The sequence below is a fragment of the Danio aesculapii genome, chromosome 10 (genome assembly GCF_903798145.1).
Source record: "Danio aesculapii chromosome 10, fDanAes4.1, whole genome shotgun sequence".
NCBI classification, from domain to species: Eukaryota; Metazoa; Chordata; class Actinopteri; order Cypriniformes; family Danionidae; genus Danio; species Danio aesculapii.
In genome coordinates, this window is record NC_079444.1 from 15,221,924 (window position 1) to 15,243,035 (window position 21,112).

At 36.4% G+C, this 21,112-nt stretch overlaps 2 protein-coding genes across 8 annotated transcripts in view; both read right to left on the minus strand.

Annotated features, from left to right (window-relative positions):
- Window positions 1-21,112, minus strand: part of LOC130235728 (pro-neuregulin-1, membrane-bound isoform-like) — a 196,319-nt gene that overhangs the window by 50,442 nt on the left and 124,765 nt on the right. The window lies entirely within an intron of this gene.
- LOC130235730 (pro-neuregulin-3, membrane-bound isoform-like) lies at window positions 10,943-12,191 on the minus strand. Its single transcript, XM_056466163.1, has one exon. The coding sequence runs from the start codon at window positions 11,583-11,585 to the stop codon at window positions 10,980-10,982; it is 606 nt and encodes a 201-aa protein (XP_056322138.1). The 5' UTR covers window positions 11,586-12,191; the 3' UTR covers window positions 10,943-10,979.

Below are 21,112 nucleotides of genomic sequence, written 5' to 3' on the forward strand. Positions count from 1 at the left end.
TTGTCTAAAGTTGAGATTCTCAACCGGTGGGCCACGGCCTACTAGTGGGCCTCAGCAGGTGGGCCGCGAAAAAGCTTAAAATTAACTTAATTGTTGTACAATAATTATTTGATTTTATTATTGAATATGTTTTATATAAAAATGATGGGTGTAATGGCATTTCCGGTTTTCTGTTACTGATTACTTTGGACTCTGTGCAAAAGAGCCTCACTGTAAAATACAGACTTAACCGTGGTTGCACTTCCAACCGCTGCACGTCAGCTAAGACTACATGCTCAGCTGTATAAAGTAAATCGTCACAAAAATGTAAAGGTAACGATGACTAAAGTCGTCTGTTTCATGTCTCCGACTCGTATCAGAGTGCGAGCGTTTTAAAACGGACGCGCACCCATACAGGAGGATCTAGCGGTAGTGTTTTAGTGAACAGCTGTTCAGTACTGTCAGTGAACTCCAATAAAATCCTAAAAACCCAACAGAGTGTTTTTACTGTATTTTACTTTTTTGTTAATTTTTAATGGATATGATAAATAGATTAATAGTAGTCAGTCCAATTCAAAGCAGCAGCTTTTTTTTTTTCATCTGTTGTCCTGTACAGGTTTATTTATTAAAGAAAAGGCCCAATAACTCTGCAGTTGTAAAAAATACCTGAAGAATTCAGGAGCTTTGAATCTGTGTGTTTTAAAAAATAAATAAAATATATATTATTATATATTCTATATTTAATATAGAATATCTCTCTCTCTCTCGCTCTCTCTACTAAATAAATAAATAAATAAATAAATAAATAAATAAATATATATATATATATATATATATATATATATATATATATATATATAATGTTTTGTTTTTTGCTGTAGAAAAATAAGATAATAATAGTATAAGCAAAAGAAATATTTTGCTAATCAATAAAGGTTTAAAATAAGCATTTTCTCTAGACAATCAGTTTAAGAAAAAATGTCAAACATCGGCTGTTATGTTAAGCGTGAAGGTGTGCCCCAAAGTGAAAAAGGTTGAGAAACCCTGGTCTAAAGTGATGAAAACTGTATAAACCAGGGGTCACCAATCTTGGTTCTGGAGGTCCAGAGTCCCTGCAGAGTTTAGCTCAAACTTGCCTCAACACACCTGCCTGGAAGTTTCAAGTACACCAAAAACACCTTGATTCTTTAGGTGTTGATTAGGGTTGGAGCTAAACTCTGCAGGTGTTTGATGACCTCTGGTATAAACTATACCCTACCTGACAAAAGTATTGTGGCCTTTCCAAGTTTTAGGAACAACAAATACAAATTTGACTTCTAGTTGATCATTTGGTATCAGAAATGGCTTATATGAAAGGCAAATGGCTTTAGATTACGCTTACCTAAATAAAATATGATCATGCCTTGATTTTAAATTTTTTAATTAGGACAGTAAGGTCTGACTTTGCTTAGACAAAAGTCTTGTCACTTAACAGAAATAATACAGTACATTATAGAATATAAAGTCATGGTGCAGTAGAAAAAGAATGCATATTGTGTATGACTCCCATGAGCTTGGACGACTGCATCCATACATCTCTGCAATCACTCAAATAATTTATTAATACAGTCATCTGGAATGGCAAAGAAAGTGTTCTTGCAGGACTCACAGAGTTCATCAAGATTCTTTGGATTCATCTTCAATGCCTTCTTCTTCATCCTACCCCAGACATGCTCATTAATGTTCATATCTGATGACTGGGCTTGCCAATCCTGGAGCACCTTGACCTTCTTTGCTCTCAGGAACTTTGATGTGGAGGTTTAAGTATGAGAAGGAGCGCTATCCTGCATTCTTCTGTGGTTATTAATGTAATGGGCAGCACTAATGTCTTGATACTTCAGCTCTATACTAAAAGCAATGTGTTGTCTGCCAGCTTTTCCTCCTCCCTTTACTTTTGGGAGTTCCATAAGAAAATTCTTGCATGTTAATTCTGGGGTATTGAAAAGTAATTAATTAGGTAAAATTGTAATTTTTTTCCTACGATGGAAGTCAATGGGTCTCAGCAACCAGCATTCAAAACAACTTCTTTTATGTTCAACAGAAGAAACTCATAACGACATTGAAAAGGTGATAATAGAATTTTTATTTTTAGGTGAACTATCCCTCAAACATTTATATCATCATCATCATGTTTGTTCCTCTTGCATTGAAGAACAAACACTATATACACTTACACCTATTTATTTAAAAATATACATAGTTAACACTTTAATTTGCACATAATGTAGCTATACATACAATATTTTATATAGTAATAAAGTTTTATACTATATCTATAATCAGGGGCATCGCTAATGGGGGGACAAGAGGGACAGGGTACAACGTACCCTGCAACGTGAAGCAGAGGGGCCTGTATCTCATCGTCATCATCATCAAAAAAAATTGTCGACCTATTGTTTTCATGTGCAAGATGTATTAGATCCACAGATTAGTTGTTTGCGTGTGCACATAGTCGTGTACTGCTCAAATTTTGTCAAAAATATTGTGGCAAATGATTTTTCACCTAAAACCCAACTCGATGATATTTGAGAGGCAGAAGAGGGTTTGACTTAAAATACTTCAAGGACGGATGTCTGGGGTGTATTTTCTGAAGAGTATTATTTATGTGCTGAGTCACTGGATCGAACATGACGGGCCATTAGAGGATTCTGTTCAAAATGGCACCGTTACCTTCCTCATAACTGCCAGATGTCACTTCATTTCAGCATAATTAAATCATAGATGTTTGCCTCAGCTGGTCTCTATCCATTACAATAATGAATTCATCAACCCAACGGCCCTATTTCACCATCACATCTCTACTGTTTGGATTTAGGTTTGGTGCGTAAATTGAAGGGGTTAAACTCTGTGATCAGTGAGAATCGGATTGACCTGATTAAAGGGATAGTTCACCCAAACTTCTAATTCTGTCCTTATTAACACATCCTTCACTGAGTTTCTTTCTTCTGTTAAACACCAAAGAAGACATTGTGAAGAATGTTTGAAAAAAACAACAACTATTGACTTCCATAATGTTTTTTTTTTTTTGTTCCTACTATGGATGTCAATTTCTGCCATTCTTCCCAACATTCTTCAGAAAATCTTCTTTGGTTTTCAACAGAAGAAAGAAATTCTTAAAAGTATAGAATCTCTCGAGTGTGAGTAAATGGTGAGGAAATGTACATTTTTAGATGAACTATCCCTTTAACCTAACATTACCATTTATCTAACACTACATTCAACATGTTTCCTCTAATCTAATTCAGTAGCTTTGGTGTTTAGAATTTCCCAATGTCTGTTGGTGTTGTGTTGTATGTGTGTGAGAGACTTTACGAGCTTCTTAAAACATTTCAGACCACGTACAGATAGGTCTCAAGGGACAGGAAACGCCTGAGAGGCAGCTAATAAAAGATGATGTATGCTTACATGCTGCATGCTATTATAGCACATTAGCATTATCCATATTGTCAATGTGTGCACAGGTAGAAAAAAAAAACACTCATAATTGGGTTCCAACTTGATATACTAGCACGGTGACAGGCAGCAGTGAAAGAGTAATGCCAGATGAGGAACCATGAATTGCATAAACCCCATGATGTTAGTTCTATACATTTTATGCTAAAAAATTTACAATTCAATATTTGTGACCCTGGAGCCCAAAACCTTGGCAACAGCCAAAAATACACTGTATTTTTCTTTTATGCTAAAACTCATTCAGATATTAAGTAAAGATTGTGTTTCATGAAGATATTTCATCAATGTCCTACTGTAAATATATAACAACACACGTTGGATTTTGTTTGGAAATGAAAATCTAGTTGACATGAGAACACAACATCAGGTTGATGTCAATGTCCAACGTCCAACCTAAAATTAACCTAAAATCAACCAAATATGAACGTCTAATCATGTATGACATCTATCAGAAGTTGGATTTTGGTCACTTTCCAACACAGCCTAAATTCAACCAAATGTCATTATTGGACATTAAATAACATTGTCCTTAGACTCTGGATAGACATTGAAATTCTTTTGAAGTCATGACCTAAATCTAATCTATTATTAATGATTTATGAAATTGTGTGCCTGCTGGAAAGTCTCTTTTTCGAAATTTCCTTTTGTTAAATTAGATCCAAATCCCCCCCATTTTGAGGCCCACCGCAACGTAACGTAAGAGTGCGATTTCCCCACCCACCAAATTGATTGCAGCCGCGTATTAACATGTCTCCATAATAACGCGTATAATCATATCAACAAGAAAAGACATGTGCAAAGCACCTGGGATTAAAAGATCCGTTCAGCTCTCTGTGATTATCAAGTGCAATCAAGAATGAGATTTGCACGTTTGAAACGTTTTCAAAACAGTGCACGTTCGGAATGAATTACAGTGATTTTACCGTCTTTACTTTATTACCACAGCTATATGTCAGTAAAATTTAAAATAAGATGCTTTAATCCCGGTTTGTGGATGATAAATCAGGTTTATTTTGTACATTAACCAACATAGGCTAATTCTGAAAACGTTGTCCTATATACGTTTCTGGAAACTGCGAATTATGTAGCCAGAGGTACGTATGGCTGCATTTCAGTTTTTAAACGAATACTACAGGGAGGTATGATGCCATTCCTTTTTGCGCTTTCCAGCTGACCGCTTACCTCCGTGTGGACGGCTTTCGCGCTGAAACCAGTTTGTCTAGTTAGCTTGTAGGTTCGAGTCCAGTGAAGAACTGTTCCAGAAAGCCATTGAGACAAAAACAGAATCCAAAAAAAAAATAAAATAAACAAGTAAATAACAGGGTGAGAATGCGGTAAAATCTGAAAACGTGGTAAAAATCAGACGAGAGCTTTTCTTTTTCTGGATTGCTTTTGAAAATTGTTGGTTGGATTTAGGGAAGTGGGTGGGTGGGTCAATCGATAAAATTGGTTGGGTTAAGGGAAGAAGGAGGGTGCTTTAGTCAATTGGTCGGTCAGTCAGTCAGTCAGTCAAACAGTAAGTCAAAAGCGGCCTCTGGTGGGGTTATGCAAGAACAGCAGGTGTGAATGGCACTCGCCAGAGAAATTTAAGATCTGATTCGCAAAAACAAAAACTGCAAAAATACGTACTTCCTGGGAGGTCTCCAGAAATGTATATAGAGGTACGTTTTCAGAATGAGCCTGGGTTTACATTAACATAACGGATGTCCATACAGCACTGGATTTTAATGTCTAACCTGTCACATTTGCGTGTAAAAACAGTGCAAAGTTAAATGCGCACAATGTGTGTTTTACTGCTGTGTGTGTGTGCTCTAACTTTGTGTGTGACTCATCGACTCATTAACTCCACAACAAATACATCAATTACTAATCATTAGGATAGCTCTTACTGTAGTATTTCTTATAAATGTTACAGGAGATCGGCTTCCTTCATGTCTGTCACTGTGCTGTTTATCTGACGCAGCCGTGGGAACCATGGACAGGGAGAACTTGCAATGAAGGCACAGGCAACAAAAACAGCCATATAGTGTTCAAAGCAGAAAATTCCAACATTCTGAAAGGTATAATAAATAATCTAATGGGTGTTTTGAGCTGAAACTTTCTGGAGACACAAAAGACTTATCTTAAATCTTGAAAAAGGGGTAAAATAGGTGCTCTCAGTTTAAAAAATATATATTTACTCAGCTTTCAGATGATGTACAAATGTCAATTTCAGAAACTTTACTATTATGACTGGATTCGTGGCCCATTGTGGTCAAATTATGATTTAAGAATCTTTTTATTGGTATGATATTGTGTAATCAAATCATTTGAAAAGCCCCATGCTATTCTTAGCCTGTTTTTGTTAGATGGCACCAAACACAGTCTGTAGTTCATTTTACCACATGGTTAATTAGACACTTGCAACAGTCTGCAATTAAAAAGTGAAACATTTGCCATCTAGCTATGAACAACAATCCATAAGACAAGACATTCATTATAAGAGGCAAAAGGCACCACTGCGTCAACTGAACTCATCTACTGAAAGCAGGGCATGAACTCTACATGAACCTCATTACACTGAACAAAAGAGAACAGACTTAATTATGAAATGAACAGCTTCACAGATTATTTGTTAATTAAAAAGGATCAAGTGGAACAACAGTGAGCGGATCTGAAACATGACATTCTCAAGAAAAACTGCTTTGCAGAAGGAAAGATTGTTGAAGAGTCCTATTCTTTGCTAAAGTAATGAATCATTCATGTCTTTAGGTTCTGATGGCTATGGCATCAACACGTATACCATGTCTGTGACATCATAAGCAAGACATTTTAAAAGGTTGAGACAGGCAGCGCTGATCAATAAAGCCATCAGCTCAGGAGTCCATGGGAAGTTATTTATACATTATTTAATGAGTTCACTATGCATTTATGAGCAGCTTGCTTTATGGGATAGAGACCTATGGCTTATGCATGTTTACTATCATGTATTTAGCGCTATGCTCCATTTCACCATCTATTAGCGGTCATGAATCCTATAGCACAAAACAGCACCAGCAATTCCTTATGTTAAATTTAAAAAGGAAGATGCAGAATCCTAAATTCACAAGGTGTACAGACAAAAAATAAGGGAATATATTCCACACAGAGCATCAATATATTCAACACTGTAGAAAGACCAAGTCTGATTCTTGGCTTTATTCCCACTGAAATGCTGCAGTAAGATCTGAGTCAGGTTGCTCAAGCTTGAAATCCAAAAATACACTAGAACTAAGACAAATATTGCAGATTATCTGTAATGCAGGACGGAGGAGAACTTTATATTCCCTAATCTTTTGATCTCAAAATATGATTTATTGTTTCAGCTCAAATTTGGGTAAAACATTGACAAACCTAAATTCTGGGTTAAATTTTTTACTCAAATTTGGTTAAAACTTTAATTTACATAGAAATCAACAAACTGATAAACTGTAAAAACTTTAAAAATGCTTCTCTTACATTCCAAGAACCATTTAGCAATCTTGTTTATCTACCCATTTTCTAAACAATGGAGTGTGAAAAGTTTTTAAAGGGATATTACACCCCCCAAAATGAAAATGTACTCACTCTAAAGTGGTTGCAAAACTTTCTGTTGAATACCAAATAATATATTTGGAAGGATTTTAGAAACAAGTAACAATTGACTTCCATAGTAAAAAAACAAATACTTTGGAAGTCAATGGTTACTGGTTTCCAACATTTTTCAAAATAACTTTTGTGTTCAACAGAAGTAAGGCATCATTACAAATTTGGCCTGCATATATCAAGTTATTTCTTGACATTTACCCACCAACCCAATTTAGGTGTATTTCAGCAGATACATCGGCATATAACACAGTCACTCCCATTAGCCAATTTAGCAAGCTGAATTTTTATATAACATGATTTGAAATGACCACTTGTGGGTGAATTTTATTTGCACGACTGAACCATCAACCTAAAACTTCAAATTACGATTTTTAAAAAAATCTAATTCTGAAATCCGTTCGATCTGTCGGCGTGTGAGCGACTCTCATTGATAAATCCATACAAAAAAGCATTACACACAGACCCACAAGTGAAACATACCTCCAAAGCAACATGTTACAACCAGAGTGCTCTTCGGTAATCAACACAATGATACTTTGAATGAATTGGGTGATCCATTCATTGATTGATTCAGAAAATCCCATTCATCCACATGCACTTGCTTGATCCTTAAATTAATAAGCCATCTAAATGAATCAGTTTAGTGAATGAATTACTCATTAAGACAGTCAACTGCCACCACCTATTTTAGTTTCACATAAACAGGCAAAATATTCCCTGAAGAATAATACTAGTAAAAAATAGTGATCAATAGCCAGCTTTAATCGTATAAAATGAAATTTACTAAGAACAAAATTATGGTCCGTGAATAGGCCTGTCACAATAATCAATACATCCACTTATTGCTCAATATGTGACAAAGACAATCATTTTTGGTGATGCAATATATTATGTTTGTTTGTTTTTTTTCTTCTTGAAATTTGTAAACCTCAAATTACAGAATCTAAATAAAAAGGTGAACATTTTGTGCCTTGAAAGTATTTATGCTTATTTACATTATTATGCTGCTGTATAATTATTATATAATCAGAAAATGGTCTTAAAATGACAATAATATCACTTATTGCAAAAATTTCTGTGCAACACAAAAATGATTTATGATGATAGACCAACCAGTGAATATTCTGAGTTTGTAGTAACTTTGGAAAAGTTACCAACAGCATACAAACATACAAGCCAGTGAGCAAAAACATTAGTCTTAAGTCCTGTTTAAAAGAGTTAAATTATACTGGCATTGTAAGAATGCTGTCTTTTTTTAATTATTCTTGTTTATGTAAAGCACTTTGAATTGCCACTGTGTATAAAATGTGCCTTGCCTTGCCTAGAACAATATTACTTCACATTACATCTTCCAAAGCTACATTGTTCCAAACTACACTGTTCCAAACTACATTTGGAACAACTACATTGTTCCAAACTACACTGTTCCAAACAACACTTGGAGCTAACACATTGTTCCAAACTAAACTCTAACAAACTACATTTGGAACATCTACATTGTTCCAAACTACACTGTCCCAAACTACATTTGGAAAAAATACATTGTTCCAAACTACACTGTTCCAAACTACATTTAAAACAAATACTTTGTTGCAAACTACACTCTAACAAACTGCATTTGGAACAAATACATATTTGCAAACTACACTCTAACAAACTGCATTTGGAACAACTACACTGTTCCAAACTACATTTGGAACAACTACATTGTTCCAAACTACACTGTTCGAAACTACACTTGGAACAAACACATTGCTCTAAACTGCACTCTAACAAACTACATTTGGAACATCTACATTGTTTCAAACTACACTGTCCCAAACTACATTTGGAACAAATACATTGTTCCAAACTACACTGTTCAAAACTACATTTGCAACAACTACATTGCTCCAAACTACACTGTTCTAAACTACATTTAGTACAAATACATTGTTGCAAACTACACTCTAACAAACTACATTTGGAACAACTACATTGTTCCAAACTAGACTGTTCTAAACTACATTTAGAACAATTACATTGTTTCAAACTACACTGTTCCAAACTATGTTTGGAACAAATACATTGTTTCAAACTACACTGTTCCAAACAACACTCTGACAAACTACATTTGGAACAACATTAAGTAATGTAATGTACTCGATGTAATAAAATACTAATGCAATACATAATGATGCCAACTGTATGAATAGAACATGCAAGCATCACATCTATGCTGCCAAGATGCATTTGAATCTAATATTAAGTCCATCCTGTTCTTTAATCTTACAAATCGTTTGCCACATACTTCATCAGGTTCAGAATCACTTTAACTAGAGCTTCCTTGTTAGTCAGCTGATCTGCTGTCTGTTATTGATTAAGACTGAAATTTCCAACACAACCGATTGCATTTCCATTTCAGGCCTGGACAATTGATCACAGTGCTCATAGAGGGAGGGTCTTTGAGCTTCCCAGCAGCACTCCATTTAAGCAAAAAGTGTACTGCTGCAGCCAAATGAAGCACGATGCTGAGGTGAAGTCAGGTTATGAAGATTCTGACATGGCACAGCTCTGGATCTTAGTGTCTACCACATAAACTTGAGACTGCTTTAATTGATCTTAATTAAACATATATGAAAACATTCATTCAGGTTTTTGGGGATACATGTACACTGTGAATTATAACAACAAGTTTTTTTCTCATCAGTTAAGTCCATTAGAGTTTGATGCCATATCTAATTTTGATAAATAACATTTATAGCATTACTTTAGACTCCTCTGCGTTACCATAATATTATCTATATATACGTATTTTTAGATTAATTAACTGTATACGTATTAGATTATTAATAGGTTACCAGCTTTCATTGTGAAATTACATATATCCATCCTTACATTTTCCATTAAAAAAGTCTCCATTGCAAGCAAAGGTAAAAGTGCAAGCTTTTTTGTGTTTTGTGTTAATTTAAGAACTCCCAAAGACACCCAGCAGATTTTCATTGTGTAATGGCTCAGTGTTTTACATAAGAAGCAGTCTTAACCTCTGACAGATGAGGTGAGATAATCCAATCTATCAAATGGATTTAAGTAAAACTCTGAAGGGCTCAGATTAAATAAATCAGCTACATTAGCACAATGAGCTCTGACCGCGAATACATTTACATTATTTTTATTCAGGAAACTTCTTGTGGGAGAAATGTGCATTGCTCCACACAGCTAAAAGTGGCAGAGAAGCATAAAAAGGGGAGAAAAAAAGGAAATGGTGGGAGATCCGAGAGTGAGTGGAAGCCTGGCAGTCCTCCAGCCGTTATAATTCTTCAAGCTCTCAAAGTCATAGTGGGGAGCAGATAGTATTACTGATGATCATCTTTCTCTGGAAGGGCATCGGCTAGTCTTTGTGGAGACTCTGACCTTGAAATGGAGCAGAGCCAACAGGAAGTGTCCTCCTCTTACTGCAGCACTGCTGCATTATCATACACTATCAGTACTGCATGTGCCATGACCACGGTCTGATGCAACTCACGTGGGCAGGTAACCAGTTATAGTGTTTAGATCTGACACAGTAATCATCAAGCGGCTTCAAAGGGGTGTCTGCGTCACTTCTGACGCCCACCTAAACTTAAACTTTTAAGGCTTAGTTACAAAGGTGCACAGCAAAACTGACAAGTTACAACACGAGTGGTATGAAGTGACATACCATTCAATGATGCTCAAATCCGGCTCTCAGCTCACTCACAAATAAGGTTCCTTGATCTGTACTGACAGTGGTATATACAACAATTTTATGATTCAGTGCATATGCTATGATGTGACAATATCTAGAACTAAAACCCCAATCATGACCCAAAAAACTAGGATTGTACTTACAGGTCTTTGGAATAATTTCATTAGATTCCAGAGTGGGTAACTGGTTAGCAGTGTCATTCTGGACAGGTCTGAAGGTGCTCTTGGGGCTGGGTGGAGACACAGAGTTTGGGGTGAACCGTCACTGCTGCAGTGGGTGTGAAAACAGCCACTTTAGATGGAGGCACCTCAAAAGGTCCAGCTGTGGTGTCCCCCTCCACAAAGACCTTTGGCTGTCCTGGGACAGATAGAGTGACTGAGGAAGATGAAACTGATTCAGGATTCTGAGTGAAGTCTGAATTTATTATAGGATCCTGTCCTATACGCTTTAAATCGAGATGGGTCGGTGGATCGTATTCAAAGATTTTGTCCACAAACACCCACTTGAGGCCAGCGGTGCAGAGGGCCAGACTCAGCAAACAGGCCAAGATGGGCAGGATGCAGATTTTTTCAGAGCGAACACAGTTATTTACACGCTCCAATTCGAGGCACACACAGCAGCATGCGACTGCAGGCAAAGGCACGCATCCCAGAGGACCCCGCTCTGAGCTGTCGCCGTCCCCCGGCACTTCCTCTTCAGCTTCCTCGGGCGTTTCTTTGGTGGCGACCTCAGACAAGGCATCAGAAGGAGTCTCTTGAGATGCGAGTCCGGCTGAGATGTCCTCCGCCGCCTCCGACTTCATCTCCTCTGGTTCTCTCTCTCCTCAGCAGCTGTGCAGACCTCGCTCTAGTTCTGCAGCAGCGCCGGCCGACACGCTGCCTCATAAAGTCTTCTTTCCATTATCAGATCAGCAGCGAGGGGGAAGGGGCTTGGACACGACACTCCACTCACTAACCTCGTTACTAAAGAGGAAGAAGAAGTAGACTTCCGTGCCTCTAATTTCTGTCGCCCAGGTCTCTCCAAAGAAGCAGGAAGAAAAACACAGGCAGCAGGTCTATAAATAAGGCATATGCTCCGGATGCTTAAGGCCGGCTGAGGGTGGATCCCGCCTCAGAGAGTCCCGGAGAGAGTGCAGCACTCACCTGGGGGCAGGGCTGGAGGAGGGGGCTGCTGCGCCTGGGCTGCGGTTCATGCTCTCTCAAAAACGGCTGAATCACCCGAAAGCAGCAGGTGCGGGTCCGATCGAGGCATGGGCTCCTCGTTAAAGACTTGCACACAGAACAACACGGAAGGACGAGTAGACAGAAGTGAAGACACACACACACACACCCCTTCTTTCACCCCTCCTCTTTCTCCCTCTCCTGATCCATCACACCAACACATACGTTCCGTCTCTCCCTCTGTCTGGTGCCTCTGTCCTCTCACACTATGAACACAGAGCAGAGAGCAGAGAGTCGGGCAAGTCTGCGCTTGATCCAATTAGAAAGATCGGCAGCGAATGAGTCTCTCTCTCTTTCTCTCTCTCTCTCATTCACTCATCCTCCTCCTGTCATTGATTCTGGAAGAGGATAGAGTTGTATCACATACACGGATGGAACGTTTCTCAGGGGAATATGCTGATAATGTTTCTATTAGTGGTCAAGTAATATGTTTTTTATTCAATGGATAAAAATGGATACTGATTTCTAGAAAGTGCTCACATACAGTTGAAGTCAGAATTATTAACCCCCATGGTTATTTTTTCCCCCAATATCTGTTTAACGAAGAGAAGATATTTTCAACACATTTCTAAACATAATAGTTTAAATAACTCATTTCTAATAACTGATTTATTTTATCTTTGCCATGATGACAGTAAATAATATTTTACTAGATATTTTTCAAAACACTTCTATACAGCTTAAAGTGACATTTAAAGGCTTAACTATGTTAATTAGGTTAACTAGGCAGGTTAGGGTAATTAGGCAAGTTATTGTATAATGATGGTTTATTCTGTAGACTATTGAAAAAATATAGCTTAAAGAGGCTAATAATTTTGACCTTAAAATGGTTTTTAAAAAATGTAAAACTGCTTTTATTTTAGCTGAATTAAAACAAATAAGTCTTTCTCCAGAAGAAAAAATATTATCAGACATACTGTGAAAATTTCCTTGCTCTGTTAAAGATCATTTGGGAAATATTTAAAAAAGGAAAAAAAAATTTAAGGGGGGCTAATAATTCTGACTTCTGAGTAGTTAATGCAGAATGTGTGGACAAGACTTTCTTTTTTAAGTTTTTAGGTTTAAAAATATACACAAATGTGTGTGTATTGATATTTTAGATGCTCTTTTTGGTAATTTTTGATACTTTTTGTTCAGAAAAACGCAAAGTTGATCACAAAAACAATTTTTCTTCAATCACCGACAATCCATTAAAATTGAAAACAAAATTTTAAAATGCAAACTGCGGTTTAAAATAGTCTTAAATGAAGCATTTCATCATAGAACAAACTTTTACACATACACACACACATGCACACATTTATCCATAATTGGGAGAAATATCATTTTCATTAATTTTTTAATTTTCCTTCGGCTTAATCCCCTTATTCAACAAGGGTCCTGAAACGCCAACTTATCCAGCATATGTTTTACACAGCAGATGCCCTTCCAGCTGCAACCCAGTATTGGGAAACACCCATACACAGTCGTTCACACTCATACATTACAGCCAATCTAGTTTATTCAATTCACCTATAGGGCATCTCTTCGGACTTTGGAGCACCCGGAGGAAACCCACGCCAACACTGGGAGAACATGCAAACTTCACACAGAAATGCCAACTGACCAAGCAAGGACTCAAACCAGCAGCCTTCTTGCTGTGGTCGCAAGAAGTCTTGCCGAGTTGCAGAAATATTATAATTTTCAAATTTTTTTTACAAATATTTTCTTTATTTAATAATACTACTATGGTGCTAATAACAACTAAGAATAAAACATGAATGGAATTTTTTATGAGCCCCCTCACAGCATCATTCAATCAAACAGCTTTTTTTAAACCACAGAGCTGTTTTTTAAAAGCTAAATTGATTTGTTTGAGTAATGTTGGTATATATTCAGTCTGCCCTTTACTGTTCTATAATCACATTTGCCTCTACATGCTGAAGGAACGCTGACTCAGGGGCCGAGAGATCGCGGGCGGTCCAGAACCCCCATTCGTGACCAATAAATATTGAATGAGGAACAGACTCCACAGGGAAAACTGCAGCCACACCGGAAATCAGTGCGTTTACTGTAATGAGACATTATTCCTACACATCAGTTGTGCTAAGAACAAGAACAATACTTTTCTAATGAACCCTTTGGTCACTGTTTTGTAGTCCATTACTAATCTCTGATTGCTATTAGCGCAATTTGCTTCAGTGATCTCAAAATGAAGCTAATTCCACAGATGCCAGTGTGATTCATCTTTAAGTTTATTATATAATACGGAAGTGATTATATAACAAATGGCTGAATTATTTAAAATGCTGAATGTTACAAAAATAACACTGGTTAATAAATTAAGGTACCTTAAGAATATAATTTTTTTTGATAGTTTTCATTATGCCAGTTTTATTAATAAGATACTTTTATTTCATACTTGTGAAGCATTTTAAAATCTTCATAACAATAACCCAAATTCTCATTACTTTAATGCACCCTGACTTTCCCCATTAATATCTATGGCGGTTATAATCACAATTTCCTCACTATAACAATAATTTCTAGAATTTCTCAGGAATCTGAGAATAATTAAAATTTTTTAAGAATTTCTATTATAAAAAAAACTTTTTCGGACATGTATATTGATAACTTTTATTGAAATTTTCAATCACTTTCAATTCATTCATTTTCCTTTGGCTTAGTCCCTTATTTATCAAGTGTCATCACAGCGGAATAAACTACCCACTATTCCGGCATGTTTTACACAGCGGATACCCGTCCAGCAGCAACCGAGCACTGGGAAACCCATACACAAACACACGCTCAATCACACACTATGGCCAATTTAGTTCATGCAATTCACCAATAACGAATGTCTTTAGATTGTTTCCAGCTGGGACTCGAACTAGCAACCTTCTTGCTTTGAGGCGATAGTGCTAACTACTGAGCCACCGTGCCACTATCACTTTCAAATAGTTTGACCAATTAATATTTGAAAGAAACAGAAAGAAAAAGAACAAGCAAACGAACGAACAAAAGAATAAAAGAATGAATGAACAGAGGAACGAATTAATGAATGAACGAACAACGAATGAATAAACAAATGAATAAACAAATGAATAAACGAACAAACGAACGGATGAACAAACGAGCGAACGAGCGACCAAAGGAACAAACGAACGAACGAACAACGAACAAACGAAATTACACAAACAAACACAAATTACACACACACACACACACACACACACACACACACACACACACACACACACACACACACACACATTTATATATATATATATATATATATATATATATATATATATATATATATATATATATATATATATTATATATATATATATATATATGTGTGTTGTGTTATATATATATATATATATATATATATATATATATATATATATTATATATATATAATATATATATATATATATATATATATGTGTGTGTGTATATATGTTGAACTGTCCTTAAAAACTGCTTTGCTCTCTTTTCGTAAAATATCATTTCTATTTTTCCTCATTTTGTTTTCATGAGCTTCACCTGTTTCCAAATCTGCCACCATCACTTTGACCAATTAATATTTGATGAATAAATGAGTGAATGAATGAGTGAATGAATGAATAAATGAAAGAACGAACGGATGAACAAACGAACAAAGGAATGAATGAATGAAGGAATGAATGAACAAATGAATGAACAACAAACAAATGAACAAACGAACAAAAGAATGAACAAAAGAACGAACGAACGAATGAATGAACAAATACAGCAAAACAAAGTGATAAACGAACAAACACCAAAGAAAGGGATAAATGAACAAGAGAACAAACGAACAAACAAACAAATGAATGAACAAACAAACAAAAAAATGAACAAACAAAAAATTAACAAACAAACAAACAAACAAACTGAACTACTTTCAATTAAAATTACACAAAACAAATACAAATTCCACACATACATATGTATGTGTGTATATGTGTTTAACTGTCATTAAAAACTTTGCTTTGCTATCTTTCGTAAAATATCATTTCTATTTTTCCTCATTTTGTCTTCATGAGCTTCACCTGTTGGAACAGGAGGGTCTCCAAATCTATTACGTTAACCCAGACAGTGGCCATCTGTTGACCAGATTAGTCAGATTCCGACTCATCCTTGACATCAGCACAGTCTGACTCAGTTTTGAAATGATCTTTAAATGATGACATTCACACTCTTTCATCCACACAAGCATGTGCATTGCCTTCCACCATTATTATCTCAGTCCTCCAATACTGACATGGACTGATGAGTTGCTACCATTATCAGATGAGCTGGGATTAGTGACCACACAACACGCGGCATTAAGCAGAAGCCCCTGCAGGGGTAAATGAAGCAGATACTGAGGGCTTTAAGTCCCCCCAGGCCTGTTAAGCTGTCCCGGGTCTCATTGCCATTAGGCCGGGAATCAAATGGACACGAGGGTGTGTGAATGCAGAGAGTTCAAAAGGTCAGGTCAACAGCCATGACCCCTCAACTCTCACAGAACAGAGGAAATGGACTCTCATTAGTTATCTTTTCATCCTATTTTAAGCACATTTTGGAATACTGCTGCATAAAAATACTTCATGCAAATGGCATACATTTTGAAAAACTAATGCGCACAACTGTTTAGGATAAACATTTTATCCGATAAGAAAAAAATCTGGATAAACTATGATGTAAACAGAATAAATTCCAGCATGTGCATCAAAAAGGTCACAACTGACCCAAAAAATGGGTGCAATAGAACGACATTAGGGCTTCACGGTGGCACAGTGGGTAGCATGATTGTCTCACAGCAGAAGGTTGCTGGTTTGAGCTTCAGCTGGGTCAGTTGCCATTTCTGTGTGGAGTTTGCATGTTCTCCCCGTGTTGGCTTGGGGTTCCTCTGGGTGCTCCGGCTTCCCCCACAGTCCAAAGACATGTGGGTAAGCTAAAATGTCCATAGTGTTTGTCTGTGAATACATGTGTATAAATGTTGCAGCTGGAAGGGCATCCGCTGCGTAAAACATATGCTGGATAAAGTGCTGGTTTATTCCGCAGTGGCAACCCCAGATTAATAAAGGGACTATGCCAAAAAGAAAATGAATGAATGAATAGAACAACATTAATGCAAAAACCAGCAGACCGACCACATTGTAAAAATCTACAATTTGGTGCCAGTTTATCAGGAAGTGATGATTATTCTCTCTTTTTTAATTCTTTGGATGGAAACAGTGCTTTATTTGCAAATGTTTCATGTGGTAAAGAGTCTTTGGATTGAAACATAGCTATTGTATGGACAGAAGTGAACTTCCGGAGACGTACTCAGAAGCTACCAGAGAAACAGTCAAACACATTCCTCATACAAAAGAACGTTGAACATGTTTACAAGCACTGTTTAGTGGCAGCTGTGACATGAAACACCCTCAGAGACCAAAGATTAAAATTATTTTAAAACGCAAGGCCCTAAACTAACAATTTCCAGGCAGCAGAAATGGTTGTTGGGGAACATTTGAAACAGCCTCACTTTTATTGTAACTTTCATTATTCCTAAAAGTGCCTGAAAATGCAATATGGACTTGCACAATTGTCAGATTGTACAGTAAATATGAATATGTAATTATTTAATATGTAAAATGAACAGGTTTAGGTTCAGATGACATCCCATTTTAAACATAAAATATTTAATAACTAATTTAGCTAATAATAACTAATAAGAATTTTTTTTGTCTTTGCCATGATGATAGTACATAGTATTTTACTAGTTATTTTGCAAGATACTAGTATTCAGCTTAATTTGCTATTAAGGGCTTAACTAGGTTAATTAGGCAAGTTAGAGACAACAGTGGTTCGTTCTGTAGCCAAACAAACAAACAAAAAAATTAAAGAGGCTAATAATATTCACCTTTAAAAGTATTTTAAAAATTAAGCAGATTTTATTCCAGTTAAAATAAATAAATAAAAAATATAATAGCAAATACTGTGAAAATAACCTTGCTTTGTAAATCCTTGCTACGTGTATGTGCAAAAAATTCACAGGGCTAATAATGTTATATATATATATATATATATATATATATATATATATATATATATATATATATATATATATATATATATATATATATATATATATATATATATATATATATATATATATATATATTATTGTAAAGCATCATTTATGCTGAGCATTGTATATATACACTCACCTGCCACTTTAATAGGTGTACCTTACTGGTTATGGGTTGGCAGAGATTCAACAAGTTACTGGAAATATTCCTCAGAGAGTTTGGTCCACATTGACATGATAGCATCACGCAGTTGCTGCAGATTTGTTGGATGCACATCCATGATGCAAATCTCCCATTCCACCACATCCCAAATGTGCTCTATTGGATTTATTGTGGAGGCCATTCTAGTACAGTGAACCATTGTCATGTTCAAGAAACCAGTTTACTACTGAAACTACTACCAGTTTACAGTTATATAACTAGAAGTAGTCATCAGAAGATAGGTACACTGTGGTCATAATGGAATGGACATCAGCAACAATACTCAGGTAGGCTGTGGTATTGACACGATGCTCAATTGGTACTAATGGGCCCAAAGTGTGCCAAGAAAATATCCCCCACACCATTACACCAACAGCCAGAACTGTCAATACAAGGCAGGATGGATCCATGCTCTCATGTTGATGATGCCAAATTCTGTTGCAGCAGAAATCAATACTCATCAGACCAGGTAACGTTTCGATAATCTTCTATTGTACAATTTTGGTGGGCCTGTGCAAATTGTAGCCTCAGTTTCCTGTTCTTAGCTGACAGGAGTGGCACCCGGTGTGGTATTTTGCTGCTGTAGCAAATCTGCTTCAAGGTTCGATGTGTTGTGCGTTCAGAGATGCTCTTCTGCATACCTCGGTTGTAACGAGTGATTATTTGAGTTACTATTGTCTTTCTATCATCTGGAACCAGTCTGGCCATTCTCCTCTGACCAACAAGGCATTTGCACCCACAGAACTGTCACTCACTGCATATTTTCTCTTTTTCAGACCATTCTTTGTAAACCCTAGAGATGGTTGTGTGTGAAAATCCCAGTAGATCAGCAGTTTCTGAAATACTCAGACAAGCCACTCTGGCACCAACAATCATGCCACGTTCAAAGTCACTTAAATCACATTTCTTCCCCATTTCGATGCTCGGTTTGAACTGCATCAGATCGTCTTGACCATGTACCTAAATGCACTGAGTTGCTGCCATGTGATTGGCGGATTGTAAATCTGTGTTAACAAGCAGTTGGACAGATGTACCTAATAAAACGGCAGGTGAGTGTACAGTATATACATGTAAAAAAAGAGAAACGAGTATCAGTTTAAAATCCTTCTAACAGGAAGTGCAATGGATTATTTACAGCTTAAGTTGGGCAATAGGGGATGTGGCCTGGAATAATCTCAGTAAGGGAAGCAGTAGGTTTGGCAGGTGACGGGTTACTGCTGCATTAGGAGATGAGACGCTTTTCATGCCAAACACGTCAAGGCAAGAGTTTTATTAACAAACACGAAACAAGGTCTCGGGCACCAATTCAATAACGTTCCCTTTCTTTGCTGACGCACAAACATTGAGGAGCTTTTAAAGAAATAGAGAGGCCTTTTCTCCTGCTCTGTCACTGTGGAGTCAGACACACAGCGTCACGTCTGAGTGTGTGTTAGTGCCCTCACCTTCAGCAGCCCGCCCGACTGGTGCCGCCACTGCAGGATCATTCATCTCACACACATGCACACATACACACACACACAAAGCGACTGAGAGCCCGGTTCAGTGTCTGATGCAACATAAAATGAACATGAAATTGAAGTTAGCTCATTGATATAGAATTCTCAATCGAAAACCAATGCTTGTCTAAATATTATTGCAGCAAAATGTAACTTACTCCACATTTAGTACATTAATATTTTTCATGTATTTATATATAGCATTATTGCTTGTTAAAACTTTAAAATAATGCTCCAGTAGTTACTATTTTTGAATGCATTTACTAAAATGATCTAAGATACTTGTACGGCAATACTTGTACAGCGTTTAAAAATCATAGTTCAACATTTTACTAACGTTTTATTAAAATACAGTGCTTGTTATCATTAGTTAATACACTATGAACTAACTTTAAATAAGGGATAAAGAACATCCAGGAGGTTGTTATCACAGAATAAAGCCTGACAGACTTATCGGTTGTATAAGACTGAAGGGAATTCTGAGAAAACAACCGACTGGATGTACTTTATCCCACTTATTACACCGCTACTTGCCACAAAACATAAAAATTAGACACAAAAACATTGTTCTGAGCTAAAATAGTTTATAAATTCTTTAATTAAATGCAAAGTTGACAGAAACAAAAACAGCTGAGTGGAACTGATGGAGTATTTACTAACCTGCGCATCATTCAGCCACAAAATAGCGTCAAACAGTGAAAAACACAAAGTTGACAGAAGTAAAACTGGAATAATGGAGCCTACACTAAACTATTATTCAGTCACAACATGGTGTCAAATAGTAACAAACAAGCACGTTAATATGAATGTGGATGTAAGTATATGGATGTGAGCGCTGATGGTCAAGATGATTTGAAATACCCAGATGAGCCTGTGCTGTTCAGCGGTTATCTCAGAATAAGATACCTTGAAGTATTTCAGACAGCCACGAAATAACTATGTTAAGAAAGATGATAATAAATGTTTTGTTCATTGTTTGTTCATGTTTGTAAACTATAACATTAATTAATGGGCCATTGTTTGAAAGTGTTACCAATTTATCTAATTCTTGATCTATAACCAGTTTTTCTGTTAAAATGTCATACTTTGTTAAGACTTATTTTCACACAAAATAAATGAAACTATATTGTATTTTAAAGAGTTCATGATCTACCTGTTCTTTAAGGTCCACTTATCATGTTATCAATACATATACATTGAAAAAAATCATAATTTAGTCTTGTTTTTGACACCTCATAAGAATGTTCTATTTGAATGTGTGTGGCCATTTATAGCCTCAGAAGTAGGGATGGGTATCAAAAATCAGTACTTCATAGATATCGGTGCAACATTATAAAAGACTGA